The sequence below is a fragment of the Lycium barbarum genome, chromosome 9, assembly GCF_019175385.1.
Source record: "Lycium barbarum isolate Lr01 chromosome 9, ASM1917538v2, whole genome shotgun sequence".
NCBI lineage: Eukaryota > Viridiplantae > Streptophyta > Magnoliopsida > Solanales > Solanaceae > Lycium > Lycium barbarum.
Window position 1 is genome coordinate 109,937,725 of NC_083345.1, and position 11,924 is coordinate 109,949,648.

General features: G+C 35.4%; 1 protein-coding gene across 4 annotated transcripts; it reads left to right on the forward strand.

Annotated features, from left to right (window-relative positions):
* The first annotated feature begins 638 nt into the window (after nucleotides 1–638).
* Nucleotides 639–7,747, forward strand: LOC132609378 (uncharacterized). 4 transcript variants are annotated; one of them, XM_060323350.1, is made up of 10 exons: nucleotides 639–853; nucleotides 1,487–1,630; nucleotides 1,779–1,873; nucleotides 1,966–4,256; nucleotides 4,333–4,656; nucleotides 4,735–4,840; nucleotides 4,926–5,196; nucleotides 5,912–5,967; nucleotides 6,059–6,161; nucleotides 7,101–7,747. In XM_060323350.1, the coding sequence occupies exons 4-9, from the start codon at nucleotides 2,272–2,274 to the stop codon at nucleotides 6,062–6,064; spliced, it is 2,748 nt and encodes a 915-aa protein (XP_060179333.1). In that variant the 5' UTR covers nucleotides 639–853; nucleotides 1,487–1,630; nucleotides 1,779–1,873; nucleotides 1,966–2,271; the 3' UTR covers nucleotides 6,065–6,161; nucleotides 7,101–7,747. The 4 variants fall into 4 exon arrangements, with proteins under 4 accessions (XP_060179333.1, XP_060179334.1, XP_060179331.1 ...); XM_060323348.1 differs by having other exon boundaries at nucleotides 641–853; nucleotides 4,926–5,698; nucleotides 7,101–7,742; XM_060323349.1 differs by lacking the exon at nucleotides 1,487–1,630 and having other exon boundaries at nucleotides 641–853; nucleotides 4,926–5,698; nucleotides 7,101–7,742.
* The last annotated feature ends 4,177 nt before the right edge of the window (nucleotides 7,748–11,924 follow it).

Sequence of the window (11,924 nt, forward strand, 5' to 3'; positions counted from 1 at the left end):
TGGATGATAAGGATGGCATTGAAGGCTTTTGGAGGCTCCTACAAGACACACAAGATGGCTTATGATGTGTGGAAGGTGGATTGGTAGTTGATTGAAGAAGAAGCTACTAGAAAGGGGACCATGCGCAAGTGGCTAGAAGTGCAAGAAGGGTATAAATGCAAAGTGGCCAAACGTGCAAACAGGGGCATTTCTGCAAATTGGTTACACTTGCAAATTCGGACAAGATCGGGAGTTGGCTATTTGTGCAAGGAAGAAACATTTCAAATTCTAAGTCAATATCCCAACTAGCCAAACAAGGCCCTTGCCTCATTAAGGCATATATGTAACAGCTAGTTGTCTTTTAATTTTCTAGTAGTATAAGTAGGAGGATCTATCTCATTTAGAAAAGCTTGAATTATCATGATATGAGATACTCTTTGAGTGATAGATTGTTTAGCTAGGATTAGCTTAATTTTAGTGTTATAATGATGGTGGATTCCATTATTGGTTGTAGAACTTTTTATTTCCAATGAATTCATGAAGATTGTTTATTTCACTACCAAAAACACGGCCTTTAGCCACGGTTTTTTAGCCCAAAACTAACAAAAAAATATAACCTTGCCTACAATGTAGCAACCGTGGCTACAATTTTGTGGGAAAATGAGGCGGGTAATACAATTTCACTCCCTCCCTTTATTTTCTTTCTTTCCCCCCATTTATTTTCCTATTTTGGTTTTTAGTTTTCCTCTTTCCACAAAATTTGTCCAAAAGTTCACTCCTTCACCCCAATTCCAAAAATCCACTACTTCACCCCAATTCCAAAAATTCGACAGCTTCAAATAGTAGCAAAAAATGGTAGAATCACTTCTTTCAGGTAACAAATTTTTGCTACTCAAGGTTTTTAAGTAAATGTTTTTGTTCAATCTTCAATGGGTTCCTTTTAGGGTTTCTGTTTGTGCAAAATCTTGGAAGTATTTAGGGAAAGGAACAATTTTGGAACAAAAAATTCCCTGTGCATGAAGAAATTTGATGTTTTATTATCTTATTGTTCATAAGAGTCATGAATGAAGAAATTTTGTGTTAAATGGGTTATCTGAAATTTTGTGTTAAATAGGTCAGTGATTTCTCCTTTTCTTTTGGGTCCTGAAATTTTGAAATGTGTTCAGTTCAATTCTTATAGCTTTGAAGATTAAAAATTTGAACTTGTATGAGCTTTAGGCTAAAGTTCCTTTTTTTTTTCAATCCTTAAGTTGGGAAAGGCTTCATCCTAGAATGCATCTAAATGTAAGTGAAAATCCCTAATTCTTCTTGCAACTGTTTTTAGCATCAAAGCAACTAGATAGCTATTGATTTCTTAGCCTATCAAGGTACCATATGATTTCTATTTTGCACTTCTTTATTTGTCTCTTATTTTGGCTTAAAATTATAGGTGATGATTATTGGCAAGAGAGGATTTGTACTCTGTTAACTTGTCTTATCCATTGATTCAGTTTTTCTTTGGTAACAGGAGTAGGAAGAAGATTGAACGAGATCTAAGCTATGTCTGATTGGATGAGAATAGATGTAGCTTGTGCATTTCCTTTCATGATCTTGGATTAAGCTTAATTTTGTTCGTACATGGAAAAGATGAAACTTCATTCTACTTTGATATGTAAGTGCATAGACATATTTACTTACATATACTGATTTATAGGGCTCTGCTTTGTAGCTAGAGTATTCATGTCTGGCTTCCTGTATTGCCCTTGCATTTGTTTTCTCGATCTGCAAATTTTCTATAAGGGTACACATTAATTTGGTAGGTGTTGGAAAACCAGCTAACTGATTGGGGAAGAAAAAACGAAAAAAAACAAGTAAAGGCCAGCTAACTTGTTCTTAATCTGCTTCTTCTCAACTGGTTAGTATCTTATTGATGTAATTTTCTTCCTTTAGTTTATTAAGAACTTAGCCCTATTTCTCAAGTATATTGTTTGTTCAAATCTGAAACAGCTTTATTCCAACATGATCGACAAGAGTTGGATTGCAAAGTCAATTAGATCAGATGAATTCTTGGATGGTGTAGTCCAATTTTTGGACTTCGCCTTTTCGAATGCATCCATAAATGGAAAAATCTTATGTCCTTGCACTATATGTGGATTTAATGTTATGTGCAATAGAGCTGATGTGTTTAGGCATCTCCTTCAACATGGGTTTCCAGAAAAGTACACATGTTGGTACATGCATGGGGAAAAGCATATTCAATCCAATGTAGAATAATTATCCCGAGTACAAGATGAGTGGGTTAGACAATATCCGATGAATGATATGTTGAATGATGCTTTTGGAAACGTCTTTGATAATAACGACTTTCAAGATTCTGGTTCATCAAATTTACCAAATAATGACCTTCCTAGGGTTGCTGAAGATAAAAGTCAAGAAGAGAGAGACAAAATTAAGGAGTTGTTAGAGGACGGGAATCAAGAACTTTATGATGGTTATGCAAAATATAGTAAATTGTCATTTATTGTTCACCTTTATCATATTAAGGTCTTATGTGGTGCAACTGATAAAACATTTTCAATGATTCTTGACCTTTTAAAGGATGCTTTTCCTCATGCGAAAGTACCATCATCATTTTATGAGTCAAAAAAGATGATTAAGAGGTTAGGTTTGAGCTATGATAAGATCGATGCATGTCCAAACCATTGCATGTTATATTGGGGATTATCCGAGGATAAGAAGAGAGATAAATACAAGAAGTGCAATACATCCAGGTATGTATCAAATGAAAATGATGTTGGTGCAAATGTTGTGATTGATGACCAACAGAAAAAGAAACCAAAGGCAGCGAAAGTATTGCGATACTTCCCACTTATACCTAGGCTGAGAAGGCTATACATGTGCTCGAAAACTACAGAACTTTTGAAATGGCATGCTACAAAGGCTAACCCAGATGGATTATTACGACATCCTAGAGATGGCAAAGCGTGGAAACATTTTGATTCTTTCTATCCTGACTTTGCTTCAGAGACTCGTAATGTGCGACTTGCTTTAGCTACAGATGGTTTCAATCCGTTTGGAAATTTAAGTTCCAATTTTAGCATTTGGCCTGTGATGTTGTATATTTATAACTATCCTCCATGGTGTTTTATGAAGCAAACTTCTCTTGTCATGTCGATGATAATTCCTAGTCCTAAAATGCCTGGAAATAGCATTGATGTTTACTTGCAACCTTTAATCGCTGAATTAAAACAGTTGTGGGGTGGTGTACGTGCTTATGATTCCTCAACTAAGGAAATGTTTCAGTTGCGTGCTGCATTGATGTGGACCATAAGTGATTTTCCAGGTCTTGACAACTTGTCTGGGTGGAATACACATACATCACTTGCTTGTCCATCATGTAATTTTGATACAGAATCTATGAGGCTAAAGTTTGGTAGAAAAAATTGCTTTATGGGACATCGTCGGTATTTGCCACATGATCACAAGTATAGATACAATAAGCAGTCATTTAATGGTTTTGAGGAGCATAGACCTGCCCCTATCCCACCATCAGGTTCAACCATGTTAAGGCAAATTGAAGAGAGCCGGAAGAGGCCTCGTGATGATGCTACAAATGAGGTTGGGCCAGAACAATGGAAGAAAAAGAGTATCTTTTGGAATTTACCTTATTGGAAGAACAATCTTATTCGTCATTGCCTTGACCTGATGCACGTAGAGAAGAATGTTTGTGACAATGTATTGTTCACCATACTTGGTGACAAAAAAAGATCAAAAGACAATTTGCAAGCTCGTAAAGACTTGCAAGCGATGGGAATTAGAGAAAAGCTTCATCCATATCCTAATTCTTCTAAGTTTCCTCCATCATGCTTTAACATGAAGAAAGAACAGAAAGATAACTTCCTAAAAGTTTTAAAAAATATGGTTTTTCCAGATAATTATGCATCAAACATTTCTAGATGTGTTGATCTTACGAAACGCAAGATCTCTAATTTAAAAAGCCATGATTCCCACATTCTGATGGAGCGTCTTTTACCAATTGCTTTTCGAAAATCTCTTCCTAAAGAAGTTACTTCAGTGTTGATTGAGTTATGTAACTACTTTAGAGAAGTATCAAGCAAGGTTTTAGATGTGAAGTATATAGAGAATCTCCAACAACGAATTTGGTTGAATCATTCCAATATGGAAATGATATTCCCTCCATCCTTTTTCACTATTATGGTTCATCTGGTAATTCATCTTGGAGAGGAAGCAATCCTTGCTGGTCCAGTACAAGGTCATTATATGTACCCTGTTGAAAGGTATATCTTTGCTGTGTAAATTGATGTATTTTTAATTTTTTTTCTAATCTTACAATTAGTTTTAATATATTGTTAGGGAACTCGGCCACTTGCAATCTTATGTTCGTAACAATTTTGCACCGGAAGGTTGTATAGCTGAAGGGTACATTATGGAGGAATGTCTCACTTTTTGTTCTAGATATTTGGAGGGTGATATTGAAACAATGTTTAATCGACCAAGGCGTAATGATGATGACAACGAGATCAATGCTAGTAGTGAATCAACTATCTTGTCAAACTTGTTTCCTGCATCAGGCAAACCTGTTGGTGCTATTAAAACTCTACCCATACCTCCCTTGGAAATCATACAAGCTCACCGATATGTGCTAACCAATTGTGAAATAGTTGATCCATTTCGAGAGTAGGTTACATGATCTTTTATATTGTTCGTTTTCTTATTCTAATGTGTTTTCTTATTCTAATGTATTTTCTTATTCAGGAAGTTTAGAATTGAGGTCACTAGGATGCATCGTAGCAAAAAAAACTATGCAAAAGTTGTGGAGGAATATGTGCACAAACATTTTCATGAGTGGCTTAAGCGATATGTAAGATTGCAATTTTTTCATTCTCTTTTAAACTGAAGATCTCATAAAGTATATATAATTGTCCTAATACATTTAAAAATAATAGGTTGCAAGAAAGGATGGTGCGGATATTACACCTGAAATTGAATGGCTTGCAAATGGGCCAAATAATGTTGTGAGGAGATTCAAGGAGTATAACGTTCATGGATTTAAGTTTCGTACTGTGAGGAAGGAGCAAGGGTTGAGAACACAAAATAGTGGTGTTGTTATGTCTGCGGTTACTAAGAGATTTTCAAGTGGCAGAGAATCTATTGAACAGTCAAGTGATGATATGTACTATGGTAAATTGGTTGACATCATAGAGTTAAATTATTACGGTAAGTTAAAGGTTGTGTTATTCAAATGTATTTGGGTAGACACTACACTTAACAAGGGAATCAAGATAGATCAATTTGGGATAACAAGTGTAAATATTTCCCGTTTGATACACACCGGTACAAAAGAAACAGATGAACTATATATACTTGCAACTGATGCTAGAATGGTTTACTATGTTGATGATCCAATTGATGAAGGTTGGTGTTTTGTTTGTCATATGAAGCCTAGAGACATATATGATATGGGAGATGTGGATTATGTGGATTTAGAGGAGCCACCAATGGAAGACATACCTTTTCATGAGCAACATTTGGAAAATATCGAAAACTTACAATTAGTGCGGGATGATCGCTATGAACAAGAACAAGATGAACCAACTCATGGTGATTATGAAAGTGGTAGTGATGGAGATGGTGATGATGGATATGGTGAAGGAATGGTAGACTAGTTAATACCCCTGTTATGGAATTGAAGACCTTTTAAGATGCATTTAATATCCCTGTAAGCTCCAAACACTTGTTCGTTTTCAAATTTCTGTTTTAGTAGTTACATTTATTGTGAGCATTCTTTGGTGAGGATTAAACCTGCAAGACTAGAATTTTGCTAATATTAAGAACTAGAAAGACACATAAAATGGTTAGCTACCTCTTTTTGATGTTTTTATTGTGGCTTCAAATTTTTACAATATGTCATGACCTTAACAACTGATTGCAGACTTCTCCCGCATTGCTAGCTATGAAAGATGCCATGATTGCTACTATTCTAAAGAAGTGAGCAACTGATTTTTGTTTCCTATGAGAACAATCATATGCTCTCACAAATTTATATTGTATCTAATGCTATACACTTTATGAATATTAGCTCTGAGATCAAAGATGGGCAGTATATATTTTTCATACCAAGTGTAGCAAACAGCACTGGATTGCAAGTTGTGGACTTGACAAACCATTTGCAAACTTTGAAGGTGAGTTCCATATTCAGCTATTATAAGGACATTGGTTCTTTTATGTGGTCTTTTGTGCATATTACTGAAAGACTACGCACGGATGTAAGTTATGTGTAAATTTCCTGACTTCCTTCTATTCCAGATTGATATTGGTTGTTCTATGTCATGTTTTGATGGTTTTCTAAGGATTTAGAATTTAGAAACACAGATATATCATGAAATAATTCGTCAAGAACTTTGGTCCGGGTAAAATGAGAATGATGATGAAGATAGTGAGTATAACAGGAGTTGTTATGTAATTCTCTTCAGCCAGGGTGATTTTTTTTGTACAACATTGAATTACAATTTTACCTGAGCAAAATTCATCTCTAAGAAACTGACACGATAAATGAACAACATTATACTCTTCTGTCTTTGTATTCTGATAGTGGTAGTGTCATCTTCTGCATTTGTGGTGATCTTCTACCATGAATATGCTATGAAAGGAGTTCATGAAAGGTATTACATAATATTGCGATTTGAGGCCACAGTTGGCCATACAGATCTGAATTTCCCAAAATCGTTTATGTTGTGAATTTGGTATTGATTTCTTTAATTGCTTTTGCATGTGCTTTAGAAAAACCCCATCTTTCTTTTTCTAGAACTGTGACTCATATAAGCGTTGGGCCTATGCTTCTTATTTTTGTTTAATAAGAAAGAAATATTAGTAGTAATCAGCAGTACTGCTTTACTTGACTTGGAATAAATAATCATGCACCAGCCAAATTCTAGTTTATAGTTTTAAGTTAATTCCAGCCATGATGTTGTACTTAAAAAAAATCACTTTTGTTCAGCCTATGATTCTTTTTTCTGGCACAGTACTTCTTAAGGGTTACCTTTTGAATACTTGGAAATATTAAAGGAAGTTGTTCATGTTTCTTGTGGCTTTTGGTTGATGGTTATCAATTTTTTTTGCAGATTTTTCCATGTCTGATAGTCAGAAAGAACATGTGGCATCCATTGTGCAGTTTGTGCCTGGACTTGAGTCCTTGAGGCAGAAGCTTTGCCATGAAATATCTGATAGGCAATTTTGGATGATCTATTTCGTTTTATTGCTTCCAAGGCTGAATGGGAATGACTTGGAGCTGTATATTATGGTCATTGTATTAGTGAATGCAGATTAGTTATGTATTGGCACCAGAAAAATAATTGTAATTTAAAAAAAAAAAAAACTGTGAACATTAGCCACGGTTGAACCGTGGCTAAGTAATATGATAACAATGCATGTTTGCCACGGCTAAACCGTGGCTAATTTATATGATGTGAACAAATTTCCTATGCCTTAGATTAGCCACGGTTGTAGCATGGGTAATCTGAAATTCCAAAATATAATGCCTTTTTCTTGCAGTCAAATTTAACCACGGTTTGATCGTGGCTATAGCTATATTAAACCGTGGCTAACTTAGGGTTTCCACGGACGGTAAAACCGTGGCAAATTCACTGGCGACGCCCCGTATGGGCACGGCCTTAACCGTGGCTAACTTACCGTGGCAAAGTAGTTTTAGCCACGGTTTTGGTACCCTTTAGCCACGGTTTTGCGCGTGGCTAAATCCCGCATTTTTTGTAGTGTTTGTGGATTTTAAGTGAACTTCTTGCCTTGATTCATATTGTTTTGGTTCTTTTGGATGTTTGAATTCAAAGTAGAAAGGTTTAGGTTTAATATACCTAGATTTGTCTATAGGATTTCCCCCATTCAGGTCAAATATTTATCCCTCTATTTCTCATCCCTTTTCTTTGTATCCTTTAATTTTTTTCATTTGAATTGATTTGGCTTCATCCCGAAATCGATTCGTTATCATTTAGTACCAAAGCATAGGCTAAGATTTGTTCCTACAATTTATAAACCTAGGCTCAAAATCTAAAAATTCCAAAAAAAATCAAAAATCTGAAATTTCAAAAAAAAAAAAAATACTTTTGTTGTTGGATTTGTGTTGATTTGAGTGTAGAATTGAGTTCACAAGGGTCAAATCTAGTTGGGTACAAAGTTTGGTGGTGTTTGAAGGTGTTTTGAGAATTTCACCATTGTTGGAGCTTCAAGTTTGGGTTTTGTTGAAGGAAGTAAAATTAGAGGTTGAAACCTATTGGGCTTTGTTCTCCACATCATAGAGAACTTAGATCTGAAATTTGAGTTAATTTGGAGCTAATTTGAAGGATCTTCCATTTTTGGGTCTTGAAGGTTTGAAGGACTTGAAAAACTTGAAAGTGGGTCTTGATGATAGGGTGGAAATTAAAGCGTAATTGATAGTAGGCTTTGTTCTACAAGTGAAAGGGAGCTCATAGCCAAATTTGGGAGGAAACATAGTTGATTTGGGCATACGTTGGATCTTGAATTGTTCTTAGTGTTCTTGGTGTTCTTGAAGATATTCATATCTTCATATTCATAAGGAAAAAGGTGACCAAAAGGTGGGTTTGATCCAAAAGAATTTTCCCAAAGTGAGAAAAAGTGTTTTTCCACCCCAAAAAGGAAAAATATTAGGTTGTGTGGGCCCATTCAAGTCAGCAAATCAAAAAAATACAACTCAAGGTTCGAGGAAACAAGTACAAGACGTGTGCAATTGAAGCAATATACGGTCCTTGTATACGGACCGTATAATTTTCACATCCCATATATTTGCACGGTAAAATTAGACCACCAAAACTTGGTTCACTGTTTTTGATATACGTTGGGTATATACGGACCGTATAAAATATACGGCCAGTCCAATTCCACCGTAAATTGGGGCTGCCATTCACAAGATAGTGTTACCAATATACGGTCCTTTTTTACGGTCCGTCAATGATTAACGGACTGTATAAAATGCAAGTCCCACCGTAAAATGTCAACTTCCACCGTAGATTTCCACCGTGAAATTATAAACGGGCCGTATAATTTTGAGAGCCACCGTACAACTGCCCCACAATCCGTATAGTTAAGGTAAGTCCATCATATACTTGGATTCGATTCCTTTCAACTTCATCTCATTTCTTTAATTCTCCTAACTAATTAACAACTCGTAATCGATCTTACTAGTTGTTAACTAGTTCTTGAGTCCGAATTTCATTTCGTGACAATAGTTTCAAGCTTTTCTCATTTTGATATCGTTGAATTTTCTTGGCTCAAGTCCTTTTGCTTTATCGAGTCTTCCGTCTTTCGATTAACAAGAATCTATTCCTCCATAAAGGTTAGCAACCTTGTGAATTGAGTTGGATTAAAGGGTTCTTCACCAACCGTGGAAGAAGCTTTAGGCTGAAAGGTAAGCTTGAGTGCAAATACGAGTGACGTGAGGAGCTTTTTCTACTAACATTATTTGCTCATTTTGTAGGTACACAAAGAGGAGACATAAGTAGAAGAAGATATAAGGATGTCTTCCGTAGCCTCGGGATCTTGTGGAGACGATTATGAATGTTATGCCTCTAGCAATGGAGGGTATGACTATGATGAATATGGGGGCTATGAGGGAGATGACATGGGATATGAGAATCACTATTCTTACAATGAATATGATGGTGATGGTGCTCATAAGCCGTATGAGGAACATGATCGATATGATCATAACTCGTACGAGGGTGAAGAATACTACTCCAAGAGCAATTGCGAGGCAACACCTTATGGAACTTATGAAGAAGAAGAAGAAGAAGGTGTAGATGAGTATGAAGAAGAGTCCTATACTGGATACGAACATGAAGAACCTCATCCTACACACCATGGACATGGGGTTGAATTAAGGTATGCTCCTTCCTCACAATTTCGATATGAACCACTTGGTGAGAACTTGCAAGAATGGGAAGAATGCGGTGATGATGAGCCTAGTGACTATGCACTTTATGGTGAGTATGCTTGTGAAGATAATGGGATTGCATATAATTCTTGTGAGGGGTCTTTTAGTAGATATTAACGTACATCGCCTTGTAATACTTCCTATTCCAAGCAAAATTGTATAAGTGTGTGGATTGGTCCGAGTAGGATTAGTCCGAAGAGGAAAAGAGATTATACATTTCCTAATCCAAGAAACACAATGAACTATGATTCTTATCCTAATCCGGAGGTGCCATGTTCTCAATATGATTATGGTGTGGAGGGTAGGAGGAGAGAAGTGTTGACGGGAGGTGACCAACTTGTTGGTTATGGAAGTTCTTGTGGTAACTACTCAAGTCCGACGTCTTATCCTAGTCGAAAGGTCGTAACGACTAATCAAGGAAGTCGGATTCAAAAGAAGGAGAGCTTGTCCGTGGAGGGCGCAAATTTGATCCTTGAGAGGCTATCGGTGGTGATAGGAAAGATAGATAAAAGATTGGATGAATTATGTATTGAATACTCTAAGGAGTGATAGTTTGTTTGGCTTAATACCTTTTAGGTTTAGACTTAGTTAATGGTGGATTCCATTGTTGGTTTTGAACCGATTTCTATTGATTTCATGAAGGGTTGTTCATTTGTGGATTCAATTGAATTTCCCTTGCCTTGATTTCAAATATTATAGGTTCTTTGAATTAAATCACATTGAGAGAGTCTAGGTTTCATATACTTAGGTTTGCTCATAGATTTATTATTCACTGGGTCTTGCTTTTATCCTCTATTTCTTATCCCCTTTTTCTTCAATTCTCATCTCAATTTCTTATTATCCTTTAATTCCGCGTTTTAGTGTTGAATTGGTGTTTTTCCCCATTCAAATCTTATCATTTGGGGTATGGAAGACAATATATTTTATATACAGACTAGTCATAAGACATTATTTTTATCGTGTATTTTCTCTTTTACGTATCAAATCTATATTTTACCGTTAGTTCACCGCAACATTATTGTAAGTTTGTGCTCTTGTGTTTTGAGAGCAACGTTTCTCCCAAAAAGAAAAGGAACAAAGACATTTCTCGATTTTTAGACAACATTATTGTAAGTTTGTGTTTCTTGTATTTGACAGACATATTTTAGAGATTATCTATCCAAGCTTCTCATCATGAGTACTTTGCAAGACATTCTGCAGATTGATTGTTGCTCTCCCCTTATGATTCTATTTAGGGGAAAGGGCCAAATATACCCTTGAACTTTGCAAAATGTCTACATATATCCTCAGTTATAAGTTTGGTTCATCTGTGCCCCTGCTGTTCAACTTTTGGCCCATTTATAGCCTCAAGGACATTAGTTGCTTTGCTAGAATTGTAATTACCATTAGTTTTTTTTTTAAAGGGATAAGGCACCTACTATTACCCTCCTGAAGTTTGGCTGCAGTTGCTAAGAAACACCTTACCTTTTCAGGGGTCCTATTACCCCTCTGAACTTTTTTAAAACGAAATAGTTACCACCCTGAAACTGGATATCTACTATCTTATGGGAGAGTGGCATGCACTCTCCTTGCCACATGTATATTTATTTGTTTTCTATTTCTTTTTAATTCTTTTCGCTTACATGGCAAATTTTTAAAAATTTTGAAAAACAGAATTTCTTTTAAAAAAAATGACAAATGGATATTTAAAAAATCTGATTTTTTTTTTTAATATGTAAAAATGATTTTTTTTAAAATATGGAAAACTAGATATTTTTTAAAAAAAAAAAACATCTTAAAAAAACTAGATTTTCATTATTTCATTTTTTTTTAGGGCACTTTATTTTTCAAATAAATTCTGGATTATTTTTTAAAAAAAAATGTGGAACAAAGTATTTTTTTTTTCTTGTCAAAATGTGAAAAAAAACTGAATTTTTATTAAAAAATTGGGATAAGACATCATTACCCACTTGAACTATACCTGAAGTTGTTACAACACACCTTA

What these genes read in the sequence shown, in the direction of transcription:
- LOC132609378 (XM_060323348.1), top strand. Translation starts at nt 2,272, where the DNA reads ATGAATGATATGTTGAATGATGCTTTTGGAAACGTCTTTGATAATAAC. An exon ending in TATATGTACCCTGTTGAAAG is followed by an intron (nt 4,257 to 4,332) that starts GTATATCTTTGC and finishes ATATATTGTTAG; the next exon opens with GGAACTCGGCCACTTGCAAT. An exon ending in ATAGTTGATCCATTTCGAGA is followed by an intron (nt 4,657 to 4,734) that starts GTAGGTTACATG and finishes TTTCTTATTCAG; the next exon opens with GAAGTTTAGAATTGAGGTCA.